Raw genomic sequence first — 20,718 nt, forward strand, 5'->3', positions numbered from 1 at the left:
GAGGGAGACCACGCCGCCGGGAACCCACTCCCGGTCCAGCGCGGGGAGCGGGTTGCGCAGCTCCGTCACGATCCACTCGCCGTGGCCCGAGTGAACGCGGAAGAGCTTGGCGCGGTCGCTGCCCCTGTCGATTTGGAGCTCGGCGATCACGTAGGCCTCGCCGTCGTCGACGTCGATGAGGCCGACGCCCTCGATGTTGCGGACGGAGGGCATGGTGGCGGGGCGGTCGGGGACGCGTTCGGCGGAGGCCGTGGTCTCGCCCGCGGCAGTGCCGAAGCGGCGCGCCACGACGAGGCGGGTCTCGGGGGGATCGGTTCCGAAGCGCGCGCCGTAGTAGGGAGAGGTGGAGAAGCGTGAGAGGAGGCACCCGGGGCCGGCGGCGAGGATGTAGGGGAACTTGTCGGGCCGCGCGGGGTCGGGGTGCGCGCTCGGGGCGGCGGTGAGGAGGGTGACCCGCGGCAGCAGCGCGACCGCGAGGGAGGAGGAGGCTGCGGCGGAGTCGGCTTCGGCGTCGTCCCCCGGCTCCGCGTCGGCGTCAGCGGCGGCGATGCGCGGGACGCGGCCCAGGATCACTCACGGCGCCGCCATTGGGGTTGGGTTGGTCGTGCTTGGCTTCGGCGCACGCGAGGTGCTCGACGGGTTGGGGGCGATTGGAATTTGGCGGTTCAGGCCTTCAGCGGTAGGGTGGTAATTTAATTACAGCAACGGGCAGCGCGGCCATTTACTTACATTTCCGCTGCGGGCTGAAAATGGTACATGGGCTTAATAGCCCACGACCCACGTAGTAGGCCGCTTTGGTGCTGGGATTTTTTTTCTCCTCCACATTATTTTCTGCATCCAAGAGGTAATAGAATATTGAACTAGATAATTTTAAAGGAAAATAGAAAATGAAAGAATTTCGTTCTTACCACAAGAAACCAACGTAAGTGGGCTCAGCTTGAGAGAAAAATGTCCTCGCCTCATTCTCACGAGTCACTAGGTTACACATGGCAGAAAAGAAATTAGGGACACGCTCGACCCGCAATAGAAGAATCCAAATTTTGGTAAAAAAAAAAGCAATGGGCTATTTTCTATTAAAAAGACAAAATAGCAGCGATTACGAAACATCATTTCCTATTAAAAAAGACAAATTGGGCTATTTTCACACCATTTGGAACAGAAACTAGCCCTCGCGTACAAACAAGCCTCTGATACTGTGCTTCCACCGTGAGCTAGAATGGGTCCTAAAGGTCACCAAGATGCAATTGCTGCGAGAAAAAATTATGTACAGTCGACACTGCTACACTTGCAGCCCCCTGGATCAGAGCCAACTGTGGCATAACTCACCCTCGGGTGAGCGAACGCATGTAGTGGACTCTTCATCACAACCCAAAGATCAAAATTTACATGGAACAGAACCATTATTTGCATTCCATATCAACCGAAGCTGATTACTCAACAAAGAATTTCTCAAAGTTGAACCGGGCATCCTAGTCAGATAAAACACGAAAAAACATCGAATTACGCTCTATGGATTAACAGTTTATCTGTAACATACACAACTCTACCAGTGTTAGGTCCTCCTAGTCTAAATCGAGCTCCTTTCTGCTCTTTACAGTCACATTCTGCTTCGACTCGGGGTCAAGCATGTCCAGGTCCCATGCCGTGGCCAAGTAGCCATAGAGGACCCAAGTCCGCTCCCCCTTGCCATCCACCTTCACCACCAAGGGGTGGTTGGCCCCATCAACAGCGATGCTCCGGACGCGAGCCCAAGCTGCCCGCCCGTGGCCTTGGCGCTCAAATAACTCAACAAGCTGTGACGCCTTGTTGAGACCATCGAGGCTGGCTGGAAACTTCGCATGCATGGACCTCTGCCCGTTCTTCCCAGGCAGTGGCTGCACATCTACACCGGCAAAGCCCATCTCTGCAAAAACATAGAGCAGTTGGTGATCATGTCAGTCTTCAATCGAGAAAGCAAAATCATTGTAAGATTCAAAGATGCTTGGGTTTCACATCAATTATCACCCACCCAAACGTAGGATCACAAATGTCAAGAGATCACAGGTTACATACAGTAAGAAAACATCACTTATCACAAGTGCAGTCCAACTTTCTATAACTGAACAGTTGACACATTCTGAATCCTATCATGGAAGCGGAGAAAAGATTTGCTAGCTTATCCAGGTGTCTCTACTCTAGGTTCAAAAAAAGGTCTCTCTATTCTGCAACAGGCACAAAGACGCAACAACAACAGAGCCTTACACTCCCAGAAAGTTGGGATACGTAGGCTAGGGATGAAACCCAACAGGACCCACCAAAAAAATAGATACAGTAAAAAAAATATTAGTACTAGTAATAATAGTAAAAGGAGAACCATAGCCTCCAAATTCGAAGAACAAGCACATATATTTTCGCAGATAGGCTCCAAGGCTACAACCAGATCATGCTCTGCTACACAAAGAGAGGGAAGCTTGGCCCTAGCCAACACTGTCTATATTTATACTAAGCATAGAGGAAATTTGGCACCATAGTTAGCAAACCTGCTCTTTTTGGAATTTTCAGGGCAGGTGCAACAAAGTGTAAATAAGAAAACTATCAAACTGAAATACTGGGGATCCTACAGTCAGCCGATACAATTTTCGACTTTTCTCTTCACTTCTGTCTCTAAAAAATGATTCTGAAAGACTGCCATATTTAAAGAAAGCAATTAACAAAGTTTTGGTCCAACCGATCCGCAGCCGATTCATCCCTCCAAATGAATAAACAGAAGGGAAAATATCTAAAACTCTGATGATCAATAGATTAATCAATCAGAGATTCAGAACTACCAAACCACAGTGACAGCAAGCATTGAAGAAATACCTCTCAGCTTGCTCTCCATATCTTTATTACTCATGACATCCTTTTGTCCGTCGTTCGTTGACTTGTATGCATTCTCGATAATGACTGTTGGAGGCCACAAGATAAGATCTCCTTGATTGGCTTCAGCATCAGCAGTAGATAATGCTTGGTAAGCGGTTTTGTGAACAGGGGCTACCGAGTAATTCCAACCCATAAGAACACATAATGCTTTGTGAAATCCTAGGTGATCTGCACGATGCTCCGCATTCTTTGCATGGTATGCATGATTGAGGAGCGCATGCAAATCTATAGAATCCCTGTAAATCAAATCATGCATACAACCAACTTCAAATGGAAATTATGCATAAAAAATTGTCAACAAACAATTAATCCATACAACTCTCTTTAAAAGATCAATGGATTTGTAGCTGATTTCGTATGAACAAAAAAGTTAATAAAAAATCAGAAAAGAAAAGGAAGATGCAAATCATCTGTGGAACATAAGAACAAACAAATCCATATATACCCATAATAATTGTTCAAAACAAAAAAAAGGAGATTTAACCCTAGTGGCAAAAATAACTTTGCTTTGCAGCCCAACCTCAAAGTTCCAGGCAGTCACAAGGAAGAAAAAAACAAGCATTGACCCATTCATAAAAAGAACAACACAAAAGTGCAACACTCAACTTTGGATATTCAAGTCCTTCGAGGTTGTGCCTGAATGCCTGATATTAAGATGTGTCATGTGGTTATATCCTCAGAGTGTAGTAATTTTGTAAAAAGTGGGTTGAAACTAGTGAATTCTTGTGGTATCCTCCAATCTAAATAATTATAGAATGTATCACATCAAAGTACACACTACATGTCTCCTTTCCAAGTTTCATGCTCCCTAATTTTCTAGGATTACTCGCTCCTAAACTGATTTCTATTCACAATGTACTATTAATAAAATAATGTCTACAGCTTTTCAGGCACAAACCAGTCCAGAACCAAAAAAAATATGGGGGCACAATGATATAGTTCAAGTTTTCAAGAGAGCATGATCCTAGATAAGCAACAGTGTTGTGAATCAAAACAAAAGGTCTGCTAGTTTGGAGTTAAGCAGGGCTCTCTGTATGCATTTATTCCAAGTACCATATTTGAATGCCAAGCACCAGTTTAGGGTCCAGTTAACCTCCCTAAAGCTTGAAGGAAGGAAGGAAGATATTTCACAATAGTTGTTACATATGGAAATAGGAAACTCATCGTGAAATGGAGCAGTATCTAATCAATCCAGGGGCTGCCAATCCACAATATCGCTACTGTGACTGTTGGGAATAATTACATTACTGAAAGAAAAGTTCAAAATAAACAATTGGAACTCCCTATAAATGGAGAAAAAATGAGTAGGATAATCCACAATAACTCCTATGTGACCATTGTGAATTATTATATTACTGAGCAAAGTTTAAAACAGCAGTCGAAATAGAACTTAATGCATGAAATGCACTAATGCAGGACTAGCCATTTTTAGGCATTAGGCTGCACAAATGGTTGGGCAAATAGCAGCAGGCAGAACTGAGCCTGGTAAAAGCTTTCTGTGCTGTAAGTGAGCTTACCAAATAAACCAGCCAAAAGAGGAACCCAATCATCCGTAATGTAATACATCCAGAGGGATAAATTTCAAGTGCTAATGAATTGTTCAATGGCTATCATCTCAACACCCTTATATTGGCCCTGACAGAGATCAATGAGGTGTATGGTTCACGGAAATAACTCATCCTATATGGGATAGTCCTTCATGGAATCATCCCATGATTTTGTTGGGGTGACATCATTTCTATACTTCCACTAGAATGTGCCTATACGGAATGAAATAGAGATGGATTGATCCATGTTATTACTCAGACCAAACAAGTGGGCCAGGTCAAGAGTTAGGATCAATGGATCATCACTATCCCATTCCTCAAACCAACACTACAAGAAATAATTATCTTCTATCAGGCTAATAGAAATACTCCCAGCCATCATTGAATTCACATGAGTAAATGTTGAAATAACCAAAGGATAATGCAGCACTTAAGGCTTTCTCAATTTTACAGTCTAGTATTCTATAACGCTGCTATATCAAGTTTGTTTAAAAGCCAACAAATATGACATTGCATGTCCACCATTAGAGAGCAGAGTCAAACTAAAGAAAAAAAATGATTGGAAAATGTTTTCCAAGATATTTCAGATAGAGATCAATATAAACCTTAGGAACCCAAGGCTAGAGCCGACCAAACAAGAGCCAAAAAGAAGACAGGTGAAGGAGAAGACCTTGTTTGGTCAGCAAGGTGAGGCGTGGATGCCCACGCCCTTCCAAACACCGCGCTTATAAGGCAACGCCTTGCCAGCCTGATAACAAGCCAAACTGCAGTAGGGAGAAGGGGGTAAAAAGTAAAAAAGGCTAAAGGAGAAGGGAAGGGGTTGGCCCATCCCACCAGGCAGCCCACCAGTGCCCCCCTCGCATATTTATCCCTTCCCGGACTAAAACGATATTCAGATCCAATGTTGTCGAGTCATCCGACTAATCGCGATTAATCGCGATTAGTCGTCCTAGTCAGTACCGAGGCGACTAGGTAAAACCCCAATTAGTCGGACTTATTTCTCAATTAATCGCGATTAGTCGTCCGATCAGGGCCTTATCAGTGCTATGGCGACTACGTTCGATTAGACGATCATATAACATTGCTCAGATTGATACATCTCCCTTCTCCACTTCTCTCTTGGCGCCGCCGCTGCTGCTCTCTCCGTATCTCTCTAACAGCGCCGCCGCCGCATCTATCTCTCAGCGCCGTGTTCTGCCCTCATGTCCCCCTCTTTCTCATTACGTTGCTAGCTCTTCAGCTTATCCTCCCTCTCACTCCTGTGCCCCCTCAGATCGAGGGTCAGATCCCGTGGGGATCCTCTTTATCTCTCCCAAGGTGCAGAGGACGTCCAGGATTAGGGATCACCTTGACACCTAGGCAACGCCTAGAAAACCATGGAGAAGGGTTGTTGTAGACTTAGGTAAATACCCAGGCACACGCGAAACCCAGAAGAAACAAGTGTAGCTGTTATCTAAAAAGGCTCCAGGACTTGGTACGGTATAATACTGAACCACGGAGCTAAACATGAAAACAGCTCCACTGTACTGAACTTATCAGAAATAAGATCAGTTGCCCCCCAACCCAACCCCCTCCAAAAAAAAAAGGAAATGTAACAGAACAACAAACAAAACAGGCAGAGGAAGTCAAGTAAACAAAATAATGCAAGAGGACACTAGGGCAGAGGCAAACAAAGGATATGGCCACAGTTCTGGAAAAGCCAAAAATTGCTGGTATGAGTTTGAACTATGTGAAGAACCAAGTAGTAGTTCTACTTCTATGACATCAAACGTCGTAATGTAACTACTAGGAATCCTGCGAACAAAGGCTAACCAAGGAACGAAGGTTTCCTTGTTTCAAATTCATTTTTAATTGACTCTCTACATAGATATGTTCTATTTATAGGTTCCTTTGTTTTAAAATCACTAATAATGGAGTCAATCTGTGGAAGTGTCATGCCATGGTAAATCCAAAGAGTCAAACACGACAGCAGTCTTTTGAACTGTTAAGATTATCTAACACTAATCCAAAATCATGTGTTATACTCGCCCCCTTCTTTTCAGGGAGAAAAAAGGAGCTACATGGAATCTACTTATGTCCTAGTATAATGAAACACAACCAATAACATTATATTTATGAAATCATTGTTACCACGAATTACTATGTTGTATTGTGCTAGGTATGTAAATCAAGTTTGAAATTTTAACTTCTCTAGGCAGACACTCATTTAACCACATCCAAACATAAGCTCAAACCAACAAGGCAAAATCTTTCAGATTTTTCAGCATACCTTTGACAGACAGGGCACTTCAGCTGGCAAAGCTTCCCATCAGCCCGGTAATTCTTCTTAGCTATTTCACTCTCATTCATCAGCTTCACCATCTTAAGAAAGGAGCTCTTCAGCGCCTTGGGGTCCACCCCCGTCTCCTCCACCTTCACCTGCTTCGCAGCACGCGCATCAGCCTTATGCTGCTGTTGGCGTCCGGAGGATTGCCCAGGCACACCACCATTGGCCTGATCCTCCCATTTCCGCTTCGGGACCGGCATGGGAAGCAGCCCAGCAGTGGGCAAGAGCGCGGGCATGGGCATGGGCATGGGCATGGGCGGCGGAGCCCACCGCTCGAGGGGCGGGCGCAGCAGGGCCGGCGGCGGCGGCGGCGGGGGGGCCAAGAGGTGCGCCGGTATCGGCGGCGGCGGCTGGCGGAGCTGCGGCGGCGGCTCGAGCGGGAGCGCGAAGTAGGTGCGCACAGTGCCGTCGGAGAGCGCGACGGTGCGGCGGTCGAGGTCCTCCAGCCCGTACCGCGGCGGCGGCGGGATGGCGTCCATCACGGCCTCCACCGCCGCCACGGTGAGCAGCGGCCGCGACGGGGGCAGGGGCACGGGGGGCGGCGGCGGCAGCAGCGGCGACGCGCCCAGGGTAGGAGGAGGGTGCGGCGCGGGGAGCAGAGGGGATCGGCCGGCCTCCCCGTTGAGGCTCGGGGCGGGGTCCGGGGGCGCGGATGCGGCGCCACTGGCGGTGGAGGCGGCGGCGGCGTTGCCGGGGTGAGTGCGCCTGTTGGGGTTGGCATCGGCAGCAGACGAGGATGAGGAGGACGCCCTGGAGGAGGCGGCCTGCGGGTTGTGCGCCGCCGCCGCAGCAGCAGCTGGCACGGCGGGCGGAGGCATCGGCTTGTGCTTGGGATTCGGGTTGCCGGCCTTCATGGCGGAGGATTTCTAGGGTTTCGCCGGGATTGATTCCGATTTGGGGACGGCGGAGGGTGGATACATGCGAGATAGGAGGGTGACGAGTCCGGGGGTGGGAGATTGACTTCGCCGAGTGGGGAAAGTGTTGCAGAGATAATTCGAGTTGAGCAAGAGTGACATGGAAGAGTATTATGCCTCTCCAGCTCAAGTTCTCCAAATTTGCCATATTTCACTAAATTTCACATTAGGAATTGATCTGATTTTCAATGCACAATGGTTTGGTACCAATTTGCTTCGTTGCTTATGGACATGTTATGTTTAATAAGGAGACAATACTCTTACGATATCTCATTATTAGCGAAAAGGGAAGCGAGAAGGTAGAGGGGCACGTAGAAGGGAAAAGGAGAGACGTGAACTAGTAGGAGGCAGCATAGCTCTATCCTCCTTGCTCATGCTTTGCATGTTAGCTCCAGCGTGATGAAGGATGTAGATCTCTCCTGCTCAACCGTGAACTCGATTGGAACTCGATTTGAAAGGGGGTGATAGTAAAAAACTATCTGAGTAGGAGAAGGGTGATTCATGGCTGGTGAGGGTGCTTGAAGGATGAGGGTGTCAAAGGAGGGAGGGGCGGTTGGACTCTACTTAAGAAAAAGAGTAGGCGATTTATGATCCGTGGAGGTGCTTGGGTGGCGATAGTAGCGGAGGATAAGCTTAATTTTTTCTCTTACCAGGTCCCGCTAATGTTAAGTTTTTCATTTGATCAAAAATTAATTTCTATAACAAAAATTCGCCCGGCTTAGGGGCGTTGGCCCCTCCATCCTGTGACTACACCCCTCGGTGGCGGGTTCACTGATATCCTGTTGAATGGTGGTGTTGAGACTAAAAAAATAGTATAGAAGGGATCAAACTCGATAAGGAGGGTAGTAGGTTACGAGGTGTGAGCCGGAGGGGAAGGGTCTCTGTTGATGCTAGCTTGGGTTGTGCTTAATGCCTAGTGAGCTCGTTTGCTTTTGTCGATATTGCCCACAAAAGAAGTCCATATTTTTTCTTAAGTGCCTAGGAGATAAAAGAGCAGCGGGTCATCACACCTCGCATTAAGGCTTTAAGAATATTGGAGGCAATTGCTTTCAGACTTTAAGAATATTGGAGGCAATTATATTGAAAGCGTTGTCCCTCATTTTATCAATACAAATTGTATAGGTTTAATGAATCGACGACATCTTACGTATATCTTTTTCATCCTATTTTCTTGCAAATCATTGCCCTGATTTGCTAGCCTTTACATTTTTCCCATCATGCGATAGTGGCACCTTGTCGCCATATTGCGCTATGGACACATCCGGCAACACCTAAGTATGGAGCCTTAGATTTGTCCATACCTACCGCACGCTACCACCCATACAACTAACCAATGGGTCCTTGCTGCTAGCTTTACCACCATCCACACACCCTTACCTTCATCTTGACTTTTCTATAACTGCACCTGCATCTGCATGTTAGGAAGTGAAATTTCCACTTAAAATCTTAAGCCCTAGTAATGTCTTCCTAGCTTAATGTCTTCTCGATGAGGTATAAGGTTGGCGAAGAACTCAGTTAGAGTACAAGGTAGAGTCGAGTGGGGTATATAGCTATAGAGGTTTGATATTTTTATTGGAAAAAAAATACTTGGTTCTTGCAGGTTCCACATTTTTATATACCCCATCGATAAACTTCGAATCCATTCATCCGATTTCATCTTCGAAATTTGATTTCCATGTTTATAGACTTTTTCCCTATGGCCATGTTTAGTTACCTCCAAATTCCCAACTTTGGCACTATGCAAAAAGAAGATTCCCCATCACATCGAACTTGCGGTACATGCATGGAATACTAAATGTAGATGAAATAAAAAACTAATTGCACAATTTTGTTGTACTTTGCGAGACGAATCTTTTGAGCCTAATTAGTCAATATTTGAACAATAATTCACAAATACAAACGAAATACTACAGTTGCGCATTTATGGCAAAATGCCAATTTGATCACTCCCAAACTGGGAACTAAACAAGGCCTATCTTTTTAGCTGCTGAAACGCGCCCAAGCGCAACAGAGCCCGCATCGCCGTCCACTCGTCCCCTCCCCACCGGAACCACCGATCCGACGGCCATCCCTTTCTCCTCCACCCCGGGCCCACCTGCCAGCCTCCCACCCCACCCACAAAACCCGCACCCCTCCCCTCCTAAAACCCTAATAAACCCTCGCCCCCTCCCTCCCATCTCCCACCGCCGCCTCCCTTCCCGCGCCGCCAAAATCCTCCACCTGCTCCCTCCCACCCAGCTCCCCCCGAGCCCGAGAACACCACACGCGCCATGCGGCCACCGAGAGGGCGCGGCGGAGGCGGCCGCTTCGGCGGTGGTGGCGGCCGCGGTGGCGGCGGCGGCCGGTTCGGCGGCGGAGGCCGTGGCGGGGGTCGGTTCGGCGGCGGCGGGTTCCGCGACGAGGGCCCGCCCGCGGAGGTCGTCGGTGCGTGCCCTCGCTCTCTCTCCTCCACTCTCCGTGGAAAAGCTTGAGGTTTTGGTTCGTTTCGTGGTGAAGATTCGCTGACTTTGGTTGTGGTGGTGTTGCTGTGCTTGTGCCCGCAGAGGTGTCGACGTTCCTGCACGCCTGCGAGGGGGACGCGGTGACGAAGCTCACGAACGAGAAGGTGCCCTACTTCAACGCGCCCATCTACCTCCAGAACAAGACCCAGATCGGCAAGGTTGACGAGATCTTCGGCCCCATCAACGAATCCGTGAGCGCCTCCTCGTCCCTCGCCGCCCACTAATCCTCTTGTCCAACTTGAAAAATCTTAGCCTTATATTATTGCTCAGTGAGAGTTGCGAAGTCGCGCCGTGTTCCTTGTGTAGGTAGGACTATGGAGTAGCGGTATTGACTTAGGCTGTAAGCTTTGCGTTGCTTAGAGAGAACGAGCGTGATTATTTAGTTCAGTGAGGATTTAGTGTACGGTTTGCAGTTTTTCAGTCTTGTAGGGTCTTTTAGTTGCATTGATTAGGTTTTTGGATAGGTTTATGTAGCGTGGTGATGTTCCTTTTGGAGACATTCGTTGTTCTGAATATTGAATAGTCTGAATATTAGTCTGCTTTGAATTTTGATGCTTAATTTCAGGCCTATAGGCTCATATATTTGATCTGAAGTGTTGTTCTAGCTAGACAACTCTTGGTTGCTTTGCAGAGTATTGCTCTAGTTATGCTTCTACTGTTGTGCTGAATCTGTTTTTGTTGTATGTACAGTATTTCTCTGTGAAGATGATGGAAGGGATCATTGCAACATCGTACAATGAAGGCGACAAGTTCTACATTGACCCCATGAAATTGTTGCCTCTGTCTCGCTTCCTGCCACAACCAAAGTATGAGTCGATCTATTTGTTGATGTTTCTCGTGCTTTCCATTTTCTGAAAAAGCAAACCAAAATATTCCATTCAGTTGCACTCTTTTTTTTACTTGATAGTAAGTTGGTAGGTTGGCAACTTACAGCTTTCTTCAAACAATTTGTGTTAGGACTCAATTAGCTTGCATCAAATCTTAAAAAAACTGTCTACTCTATGTGAAGGTGCTCTATGTTCCATTCACCTGTCCATTAAGAAATAATTAAACTATTGCATCATCATTAAGTTAAGGAATTGACAATTCTAGTATGCAACTCTAGCTTGCATTGAAGAATCTAATGCTGCTTCCGAGCTACCAACTGATGCAGAGAGTCCAGTTTATTTGAATCTTCTTTGTATTGAGTTTTTAATTTTTAGGAAAGTTCTTTCTGATAAAATATGTAGTGAATATGTGAAGATAAACAAACATGTTTACTGCTATCTAGACATCTAGTTTTCTAATATTTCAGGAGTTAAATATCTCATGAGGAGTTATTTGACCCTGTTCCTTTTTACTTAAGCAGGGGACAATCTCAAGGAGCACCAAGAGGTGGTGGCCGTGGTGGAAGAGGTGGTGGCCGAGGCCGTGGTGGTTCATTCCGTGGTGGAAGAGGACCACCGAGGGGCCGTGGTGGACCTCCCAGGGGTGGAGGGCGTGGTGGCTTTAGAGGCCGAGGCAGATTCTAGGTGTAGTTTGAGTCTGATGTGTGTTGAACATCACATTGTGCTCTACCGAATTGGAAGCTTTCATGTTCTTGTAACCCGATGTTAAGTTAGCAGAGCACTCGCAACTTTTTATGTGTCAAACTCGGATTCTCTATTGAAACAAATTACCAGCTGGCCGTGTTTGTGCTGATCATGGGCGTATAGTTCGAATCCTTTTCAAAAGTTGAATTGAACTGTGCTGGTTCTCGAATCCATCATGGACCGGAGATGTTTCCTGGCTTTTTCTAGCTTGTGTTGGCAGAGCTGACTGTCACATTGTTGGTACTCAAGCGTAAGTGCGTAACATTCAAATCCTGCAATAAAACTGAATCTTTACTCTCTGAAATGAAGTTACGATTATGGTACTTGAGCAGAGTATGTTCAAATCATGCTATATAAATCGGAATCTTCCTGCGTTTCTTTTTGACAGTGGCAAGTTTTATATTGTTTCCAATGAAAGGCCGAAGTATGATTCAAGCTAATCATCCTGAGCATGAACAAAATTTGCAACGAAACGAAGCAGGAAGAAGCTAACTTATTCGCAAAAGAAAAAAGCTAACTTAACTTCGGGTTACAAGATGAAGTGCATAAGCACGCTAAAAAACATGACAGGATGCTACATCTTTATCTGATGGCCCAAGGAACAGGTAAAGACTCAGTTGCATTCCTCTAAAACATAACGCCAAACTATATTGTACCACTTCAGCTTTTACCAGATAATACAACTAGCACATTACAAACCCGAAGCAGGAAGAAGCTAACTTAACTTCGGGTTACAAGATGAAGTGCATAAGACGCTAAAAAACATGACAGGATGCTACATCTTTGTCTGATGGACCAAAGAACAGGTAAAGACTCAGTTGAATTTTCGAAAACACAACACCAACATATATTTTACCACTTTAAATTTTACCAGATAATACAACTAGCACATTACATGATGTTACCGATACTACAGTTTGACAGGGGTACAATAAACTACATACTGAAAACGATCCTGGCAAATAACGAATCACCATTACAGCCAGATGAAACCCTACTAGTTCTACATATTGGGACACACTAAAGAGGGTGAATGCTCCCCCCCAAGCAATTTTTTTGCGAAGATACATTATATCTGTAAGATTCTGGCTGTCCCTGAGGATACATGTGGCAAAAATGGCAGGTTAACAGAAGCCAAATCGGTGGTGCTTGTTCTTCAAGTATGTCGTTGAGAGAACCCTCTTCCCATACATGTTGCTCCGCAGTGTAGCAGTGTACGGTCTGATAGCTTCGACAAAGGCAACATGCCGTTCACCCTGCTGATTAAACAACCCTTGAGTAAGGATTGCATATGGAATTCTTTTGGCTGAGGGTGAGGTGGAATCTTTACCTGGCAATGTCTAAGTACTGTTTGAATCACATAGTTCCCATACTCATGAATTATGATCTGCAGCAATCGAGGATCATTCTTGAGTTCGTTGACAATCCTATCAGACATCAGCTGTGGTGCCTGCATTATGCAATGCTCCACAACGTGGCTACCGCTCTTTTGCATAGACAAATGTCCAATGTGACCCGCCAGCTCATCCACTACTCTGGCTGTTGCCCATTCAATTTTGAGGCCAAGAATAAACTGAATAACATAGTTCCTGCCGAATTATAGCATGTATTATGCAAAAGGCATAGTTAGATGAAAATAGAGTTAAGATGGAACGATAGCGAGCATACCCATACTGATCTTCTGAAAGCCTAAGGGCACTGGATGTAATCTTGCTCAACAAATCGTTCCTCTGTTCGTCATTTGAATGTTCAATACATTTCTGAAGGACACAACAGCCATGACGATCCCTTGCTAGTTGAAGATAGCATGATGCAGCAGCCTCAATAATGAACTGCAACAGTTAAACAGGCATCCAAACTGGGTGTTAAAATGCAGGCTGGATTGTTAATGAATCGATGCATTGCTTGGAGAGTCATATATGCGAGTTTTTACCTACACTAATATTCTCTGCTGGAAAATTTCAGCTGTGGGATACACATTCTCTAATGTTGGATACATTACATTGAGTAAAAAAATTATCTGGTACAATATTATTTTAAGAGATATTTTGAAACACACCAGAACTTATACAACCAACATGCATATGCTTAATAATGTCCAAATGCACAAAAGAATATCAGCTAAATCATATGATGTAGCAGACAGCTTACCGCCCTGTGCTCAGGTAAGAATGTATCCAAGCAGCGGTTCACAACATGGTTTCCATTAGTATCTGTCATCAAACGCACTATTCCGTGGCTCAATGCAGTCACAACCATCGAAGCCTCTGTGGTATTTATAGTCTCTATGACCTTTTGCATTACACGAGTCCTGAAATTTTATCTCTAAAAGATAAGTAATGAAAGCAATAATATTAGTGCTGAAACAACAAAGATCAGATTATGTTCATACCCATGCGGGTTGCAACAAACTTTAATAAGCTCTGCAGGTGCTTTGGTGATTTCACAAATTATGCACATCCTTCGGTCATTGATTCCAAGAATCTTCTGCACCAAACAGTTGGCAACTGGATCCACAATAAGTTCACCAATATGATCAATTATTTCATAGAAGACTTTATCAGCATCCTCTTGAGTGCCTTCTGTTAACATTTTCAGCAGAAAGTGGCAGGCATTCTGATCCTTTGCCAGGATACATATTCTTCCAACAACTTCATCAACTGTCAGCTCAGTTTTTGGGGACAATAACTGGAGCATGGGATTATTACTCTGAATGCCAAGATGGTCATGACCATAACCATTAATCCTGTGATCCATATCAGCATAGCCATTAACTGAGGGAGAAAACTTGATAACTCCAGTTGAATTTCCAACATCATGATTGGGCAGGGTCCTTTCTGGATAACTTACTATGTTGAATCTACCAGATGTCTGATGGTGCGACAAACCTAGTCCATATGGATGAACTAGGTTATCTGTTTGCTGATGATGCGAAAAACCTTGTCCAGATGGACGGAAAAACCTTTCAGCTTGCTGAAAATGGCGAAAATCACCACTGCCACATGAACTTTCAGAGTAAGATGTACTGGGGAAGCCATCTGTGAATGCATTATTCAGCCGGTTACTATACCTCTTCTGAAAAGCAGCAACATTGAAGTAAGGATACCCATTTTCCAGCCCATGAGAATTTGGTGTTCCAATATGCGAGGATGGGACATTTGCAGGAGTGCAAACTGCAGCATGCTCATTGCTTCTATGTTGATAAACATCAAAACCAGAAACTTGTTGCATTTGTGGACAGACATAATGTGGTTGGATAATAGAGTATGGTTGTACACCGATATCATGCGGCCATATGAAGTTTGAGCTAACATTCTGATCATTGGGCCTGTACATCTGAGATTGCCCATCAACATAACATTGTTGCTGGAAGGGTGAAGCAGATGCAGTTGATGGGTGGTAAGTAACACCAAAATTGCTATTGAAACTTTGCAGCGCAGAAGTTCTTGAAAATTTCCCCAAGTGATGTGGAAACCCATAACCATGTTCTCGGTGTTCAATATCAGAATTTTGCTTGTCATGTGCTGCACTAAACTGTAGAGGCAGAGAATCATCTTGGCGTGTCGCAGGCATGTGGTTCAGGGTAACATCCAGATGTCCAGATGGATAGTGTCCATTTGTCAGCCCCACATTGTGATGGCTGGTAGGCAGATCATTTGTACGAGCCTGGAGACTGAGAGTCATGCCCTCAAAAGCAGATGCAAGGGACTGCTCATCATGCAGACTGCCACTGCGAGACAAACCCTGAAAATGCTGATTGCTTCCATCCACGGATGTGTCATACATGGAAAACTCGGAAGGGAATGACCTTCTACCATTCAGATAAGCCCCTGCAGCCTGAGAAGCAATCCCCACATCATGGAGCTCCCTGTCACCAGCACTCTCCTGGGCAGCACCAGAGACACCGTTGCCAAAAGCTCTGAACCTTGAAGCTTCCTCACTACTCTGTGATCCCTCCATGTCAGAAACACGATAATCAGCCGAACAAAATGGGCAGCTATTGACAGAAGGTGCCGAATCAATCACACAATGCAGGTTCCTTTACTGACCCTACAACACAACCAAGCCATTGTTGCAATCAGTGATCACGAAATTCCCATGAAACAGACATAAATAAAGTCAGATCTTTTCGGATACTTGAAACAGCCAATGCACCCACAGAAAAGCAGATGAGGCCAAACGCCACATGGAAACAGAACAAATAGCTTTACGCAAGACAGCCAGTCCTCAACAAACCGAAGAGATGAGCCATTGTGATTTAGATAACCGAAAATTCTGTTCATGTAAATCAAAATCTGTTGCAACTAAACGGTCCCCAGATCACGGTATCGCAGCACTGAGACTGAATTTCGGTAATCGAGCAAAGCGAAAAAAGGGAAGAATTTTATTCCTTGTCACTTCCACAAATATATTCCAAGCAATCCATACGGAAACCGAAATTACAACACTAGCAGGGTAGAAAAAAAATAATCCTCAATTCTAGAACCCAGAGCTCACCCAAAGCCTCGCCTAGTGCAGGGGAATTGGAGTCTAGCTATCCCACAGCCGGGACATCATCTCGCAACCCAAAGGGCGCAAAGATTTGAAAGCGCCAAAACCCCAAGAAAACCCCCCCGATCACCCGCAATCCCCTGCCAAGAAGGCGAACCGACGGAACCCCACCTATAAAACACCCAACCTTTCGACGAAACCGATCGGAACGACGAACTAACCGATCTAACCCGATCGCCGATCCAGCAGTAAAGCCGAACGAAATCACCAGCGGAAAAAGAACACTAGCATCAGGGAGTCTGGTACCTTAATGCGAGATCGCGACGGGTGATTCCGGAATCCCTTCGAGATTAGGCTGAGGAACTAGTCGCGGAGAATCCGGTGGGGGCGGCGGAGGTCGGAGGAAACGGGGAGGCGATTGAGATTTTAGGAGGCGGAGGCGGAGGCGGAGGCTTGGAAGGGAAGGAGATGGAAAGAGGGGGGGCGTTTCCTCAGGTGGTGCCGGTGCTTACCACCTTGGACTCTTCGCTGCGCCTCCCGTGTCTATCTGTATCCCTTCTCTCTTCTTAAATACAATGGACATTTCTATCCTTATTTCCTTATAGTTTCATGTGGTTTTATATAGTCGAAGAGAGAGAAATAGGTCGCGAGATGCGCCGAAAGGTATGTAACGACACGGTGCGTTTGCGTGAAGAAGGAACGGTTTGTGGTTTCTTGTCATCTTAACTTTCAGAATTTCTTAGTATATTTTAATATGCAGTGTTTAAATAGTAATGAATTGCCAAATAAAAGATGGAATATTTCCGCGTGTGGAAAGATGATTTACATTTAACATGGAGATGGAAGTTGTATACTTTAGGTCAAAGCTATTCTCATTTTGTACGAACTTTTATACAGCTTTCACCTAACACGGGAGAAAATGTGTTCCATGCGTACTCCTTAATTAGAGTTGTAGGCTTTTATAGCAACGGAAATGTTGTAGGCAACAGAAATTGATTGGTTAGTTCCTCGTACTTACATTAAGATACAAAAATTTTGATAATGCAAAGAACATTACATGCAACTATTCGTGTAGAAAGTTCGAGGAACATTCTTACTCTCACACTTTTTTATTAATGGCTCGGCTGCCTAGGCCAAACCTTGTGAAGAAAATAACAAGAACCCTTAATTGCTTCTATACCAACCTCTGTATTTTCGCCCTTTGTCACTAGTGCTACCTCCTGCATGAATTCTTCATCATTTAGTATTTCACTTGTGTTCATACTTCATATCAAATCCATGTGTTTTACTAGTTTTCACATGTTCCCTCTTAATTCATATGAGTATGAGTTTGAAGTTTGTACTATGGTGGAGTGCCCAAGTGCCTAACTGGTTCCTCTATATTGTTGGCAAGAAAGAAATTCGCGTTTGGTTCCCTTTGCTTATTTTTAAGCAAGTGTCACATCAATATTTAGATACTAATTAGGAGTATTAAACGTAGGCTATTTACAAAACTCATTACATAAGTGGAGGCTAAACAGCGAGATGAACCTATTAAGCCTAATTAATCCATCATTAGCAAATGTTTACTGTAGCAACACATTGTCAAATCATGGACTAATTAGGCTTAATAGATTCGTCTCGCCGTTTAGCCTCCACTTATGTAATGGATTTTGTAAATAGTCTACGTTTAATACTCCTAATTAGTATCTAAACATTCGATGTGACGGGTGCTTAAAAATAAGCAAACGAACCAAACCAGGCCGGGACGTTTGGTTCCTTTGCTTATTTTTAAGCAAGTGTCACATCAATGTTTGGATACTAATTAGGAGTATTAAATGTAGGCTATTTACAAAACCCATTACATAAGTGGAGGCTAAACAGCGAGACGAACCTATTAAGCCTAATTAATCCATCATTAGCAAATGTTTACTGTAGCAACACGTTGTCAAATCATGGACTAATTAGGCTTAATAGATTCGTCTCGCCGTTTAGCCTCCACTTATGTAATGGATTTTGTAGATAATCTACGTTTAATACTCCTAATTAGTATCTAAACATTGATGTGACACTTGCTTAAAAATAAGCAAAGGGAACCAAACCAATATTTACACAGTAACAAGCCTTCAGTAAATTTAGGGCCCGTTTGGTTCCCTTTGCTTATTTTTAAGCAAGTGTCACATCAATGTTTAGATACTAATTAGGAGTATTAAACGTAGACTATTTACAAAACTCATTACATAAGTGGAGGTTAAACAGCGAGACGAATCTATTAAGCCTAATTAATCCATCATTAGCAAATGTTTACTGTAGCAACACATTGTCAAATCATGAACTAATTAGGCTTAATAGATTCGTCTCGCTGTTTAGTCTCCACTTATGTAATCGGTTTTATAAATAGTCTACGTTTAATACTCCTAATTAGTATCTAAACATTCGATGTGACGGGTGCTTAAATTTAAGCAAGTGAACCAAACCAGGTCTTAGTATGTGTTGTTCCTATGTGTATGTGTGTAATCGTCAGCTTCTTTACTCTATTTTTCTAAAAGAAAAAATATAAGTTGGCCTTTGTCATTTGTCAAGTATAAATGTGAGAAGAGAGAACACTACTACACGTAGGGAAGAAGAGAGGTCAAGAGATGCGCTCTCATTATTGGCAACAATAAGAGCATTTCATTTTATTTAGGTGTAACAACTTTTTTTTTTTACTTTTGACTGGTGATAACGTGCTTTGCAAGAATATACAGTTAATGGACTCTCCTCTTGTTGAGGGTGCCCCTGACTTTTGTAAGTGCTCCGATTGCTAGCGATTTCCGGCTAAGAAAAAGTATAAATGTTAGAGGACTTAAATTTTGGCATAAAAAGTTTACTCTATGCTCGTATATTTGTAAAAACAAGTGAATGCACAAAAATTATATCGATAGTTTTTTAGATTAATTTCAAAAAGAGTTAGCATAACCAAGTCCTTTTTAATTTTTTTTTGTTAAACCAAATCCTTTTTAATTTGGTTGATCCCCAGGTGCTCCAAGTGTGTCCCCGCATGTCCCTGTCTCATGCCAAAGAAAAAGAAAGGGAGATTCCCCTTGATGCTCCTAAATTGACCTTCTATGTGTGTGTGTATACACACACACACATCTAGTATAGTTTGGGAAAACCTTCTAGTAGTATATTAGTTGACCTCTGGTTTGGTCACGCATGCACGGCAGGAATAATCAAATTGCTTCGTTGGTAAGCTTTGCAAGGATAATGATGGTGATGTGCTACTTGTTTCTAACAAAATCACATCAACTTGTGAACGGTTGATGGTAAAAATCACAAAGGTTGAAAAAACGAGAGCATTCGAGGGTAAAGTTACGATTACACTTTAAACGAGGAGCAAGAACACCAATGCATGCCTAGGGAAAGTACATGTGCTGGTTTGAACCGGTCCATGACGTATACTTTAGTTAGATGGATCTTCGGTATTAAGGAAAAGCATTACTGACCACTTTATGCTTATGCCATTTAGGTTCTTGGTTACACTTATGTTAATGCTTAGATATTCCATAGAGTAAAGAACGGTTTTATTGATCACTTTACTCGTAGAATTATCTTTTATTGTTATTGTAACACGTATTTGGATCCACTAAGACAAAGATCCCCCATCAAACTTTATGGCAGGGTCATCGCTGGGCTCTTCGATCGGAATGTTTCCTCGCTGGAGGTCAGTCGTCCGCCGCTGCAAAAGCAGGGGGTCCACGGTCAAACGGAAAAGGGACAGGCCACGTCATCACCGTCAACGCTCATGCCTAGCCTGCTTGACCTTGAGTCCTTGACACGCACGGCTTGCCTGTCGCGTGCTGCGTGGCTGCCAGTGCCCGCAGCTAGCTACAAGAGGGCCACAGAAATCGCCTGCCCTGACCCGTTGATCGCAAAGGGGGCCCCTGTCCGATTTTCTTTATTCAATTGATCCCCGCAAAAAAGATTTTTAAAAAAAAACAAAAGAGAGGAAAAACCAAACCATGTGCTAATCAAACGTTGCCGGTTAGCATCAATACGCTCCAAACCCTTGTTTAGTAGTAGAAATTTCACATTCGTATTTTATGAACAATGCACCTTTTAAGGGATTTCTACTTTTCAAACATCAGGAATGGCTAGCTCATAAAACGCACTGACAAGGCACGTTCTCTTTTTTTTTTAAAAAAAATGCACCGACGGTTTAAAGAAATTTTCCATGTTCTCCAGGATCGGACTTTTTCCTTTTTATATCACGGATCAAGGCTTAAAACTTACGGATCTGCTGCTTCTTTTTTCCGGTTACCGCAATTGACCGTGACAAATTCTGAACGCCTACGACTACACGGGCCTGCCCAATTGCTGACACACGCTCTTCGTTGCATTGTCACGTCGTGTGGAAAGTGAAGTGGACTCGATGGATGGAATCTTGGGCAGGATGATGCATGATTTCTCTGCATTAGCTCACAGGAATTTTTTTTCCCCCGGCTTTGG

General features: G+C 44.4%; 3 protein-coding genes across 4 annotated transcripts; 1 reads left to right on the top strand and 2 right to left on the bottom strand.

Annotated features, from left to right (window-relative positions):
* Nucleotides 1-1,381: 1,381 nt before the first annotated feature.
* On the bottom strand, nucleotides 1,382-7,783 carry LOC117833208 (uncharacterized). Its single transcript, XM_034712638.2, has 3 exons — nucleotides 6,718-7,783; nucleotides 2,842-3,137; nucleotides 1,382-1,903 (listed from the first exon to the last, which is right to left on the bottom strand). Exons 1-3 carry the CDS (start codon nucleotides 7,626-7,628, stop codon nucleotides 1,563-1,565), a joined length of 1,548 nt encoding a protein of 515 aa, XP_034568529.1. The 5' UTR covers nucleotides 7,629-7,783; the 3' UTR covers nucleotides 1,382-1,562.
* A 2,071-nt stretch (nucleotides 7,784-9,854) lies between these two features.
* On the top strand, nucleotides 9,855-11,869 carry LOC117834085 (putative H/ACA ribonucleoprotein complex subunit 1-like protein 1). Its single transcript, XM_034713702.2, has 4 exons — nucleotides 9,855-10,112; nucleotides 10,232-10,380; nucleotides 10,880-10,995; nucleotides 11,538-11,869. The coding sequence occupies exons 1-4, from the start codon at nucleotides 9,959-9,961 to the stop codon at nucleotides 11,698-11,700; spliced, it is 582 nt and encodes a 193-aa protein (XP_034569593.1). The 5' UTR covers nucleotides 9,855-9,958; the 3' UTR covers nucleotides 11,701-11,869.
* A 739-nt stretch (nucleotides 11,870-12,608) lies between these two features.
* On the bottom strand, nucleotides 12,609-16,833 carry LOC117834084 (uncharacterized). Of its 2 annotated transcripts, none has more exons than XM_034713700.2 (6): nucleotides 16,558-16,833; nucleotides 14,153-15,810; nucleotides 13,912-14,071; nucleotides 13,429-13,592; nucleotides 13,091-13,349; nucleotides 12,609-13,019 (listed from the first exon to the last, which is right to left on the bottom strand). In XM_034713700.2, exons 2-6 carry the CDS (start codon nucleotides 15,718-15,720, stop codon nucleotides 12,885-12,887), a joined length of 2,286 nt encoding a protein of 761 aa, XP_034569591.1. In that variant the 5' UTR covers nucleotides 15,721-15,810; nucleotides 16,558-16,833; the 3' UTR covers nucleotides 12,609-12,884. The 2 variants fall into 2 exon arrangements, with proteins under 2 accessions (XP_034569591.1, XP_034569592.1); XM_034713701.2 differs by having other exon boundaries at nucleotides 12,609-13,016; nucleotides 16,558-16,832.
* Nucleotides 16,834-20,718: the final 3,885 nt, after the last annotated feature.

This window comes from Setaria viridis, chromosome 8, assembly GCF_005286985.2.
Source record: "Setaria viridis chromosome 8, Setaria_viridis_v4.0, whole genome shotgun sequence".
In the NCBI taxonomy this organism is placed as follows: Eukaryota; Viridiplantae; Streptophyta; class Magnoliopsida; order Poales; family Poaceae; genus Setaria; species Setaria viridis.

Bases quoted from the DNA above. Each gene is read 5' to 3' on its own strand.
- LOC117833208 (XM_034712638.2), bottom strand. From the start codon at position 7,628: ATGAAGGCCGGCAACCCGAATCCCAAGCACAAGCCGATGCCTCCGCCC. The intron at 3,138-6,717 runs GTATGCTGAAAA...TTTGATTTACAG, and splicing joins AAGTGCCCTGTCTGTCAAAG to GGATTCTATAGATTTGCATG. The intron at 1,904-2,841 runs GTATTTCTTCAA...ATGTTTTTGCAG, and splicing joins TATGGAGAGCAAGCTGAGAG to AGATGGGCTTTGCCGGTGTA.
- LOC117834085 (XM_034713702.2), top strand. From the start codon at position 9,959: ATGCGGCCACCGAGAGGGCGCGGCGGAGGCGGCCGCTTCGGCGGTGGT. The intron at 10,113-10,231 runs GTGCGTGCCCTC...TTGTGCCCGCAG, and splicing joins CCCGCCCGCGGAGGTCGTCG to AGGTGTCGACGTTCCTGCAC. The intron at 10,996-11,537 runs GTATGAGTCGAT...TTACTTAAGCAG, and splicing joins CGCTTCCTGCCACAACCAAA to GGGACAATCTCAAGGAGCAC.
- LOC117834084 (XM_034713700.2), bottom strand. From the start codon at position 15,720: ATGGAGGGATCACAGAGTAGTGAGGAAGCTTCAAGGTTCAGAGCTTTT. The intron at 14,072-14,152 runs GTATGAACATAA...ATAAAATTTCAG, and splicing joins GTTTGTTGCAACCCGCATGG to GACTCGTGTAATGCAAAAGG. The intron at 13,593-13,911 runs GTAAGCTGTCTG...TAACTGTTGCAG, and splicing joins TCTTACCTGAGCACAGGGCG to TTCATTATTGAGGCTGCTGC.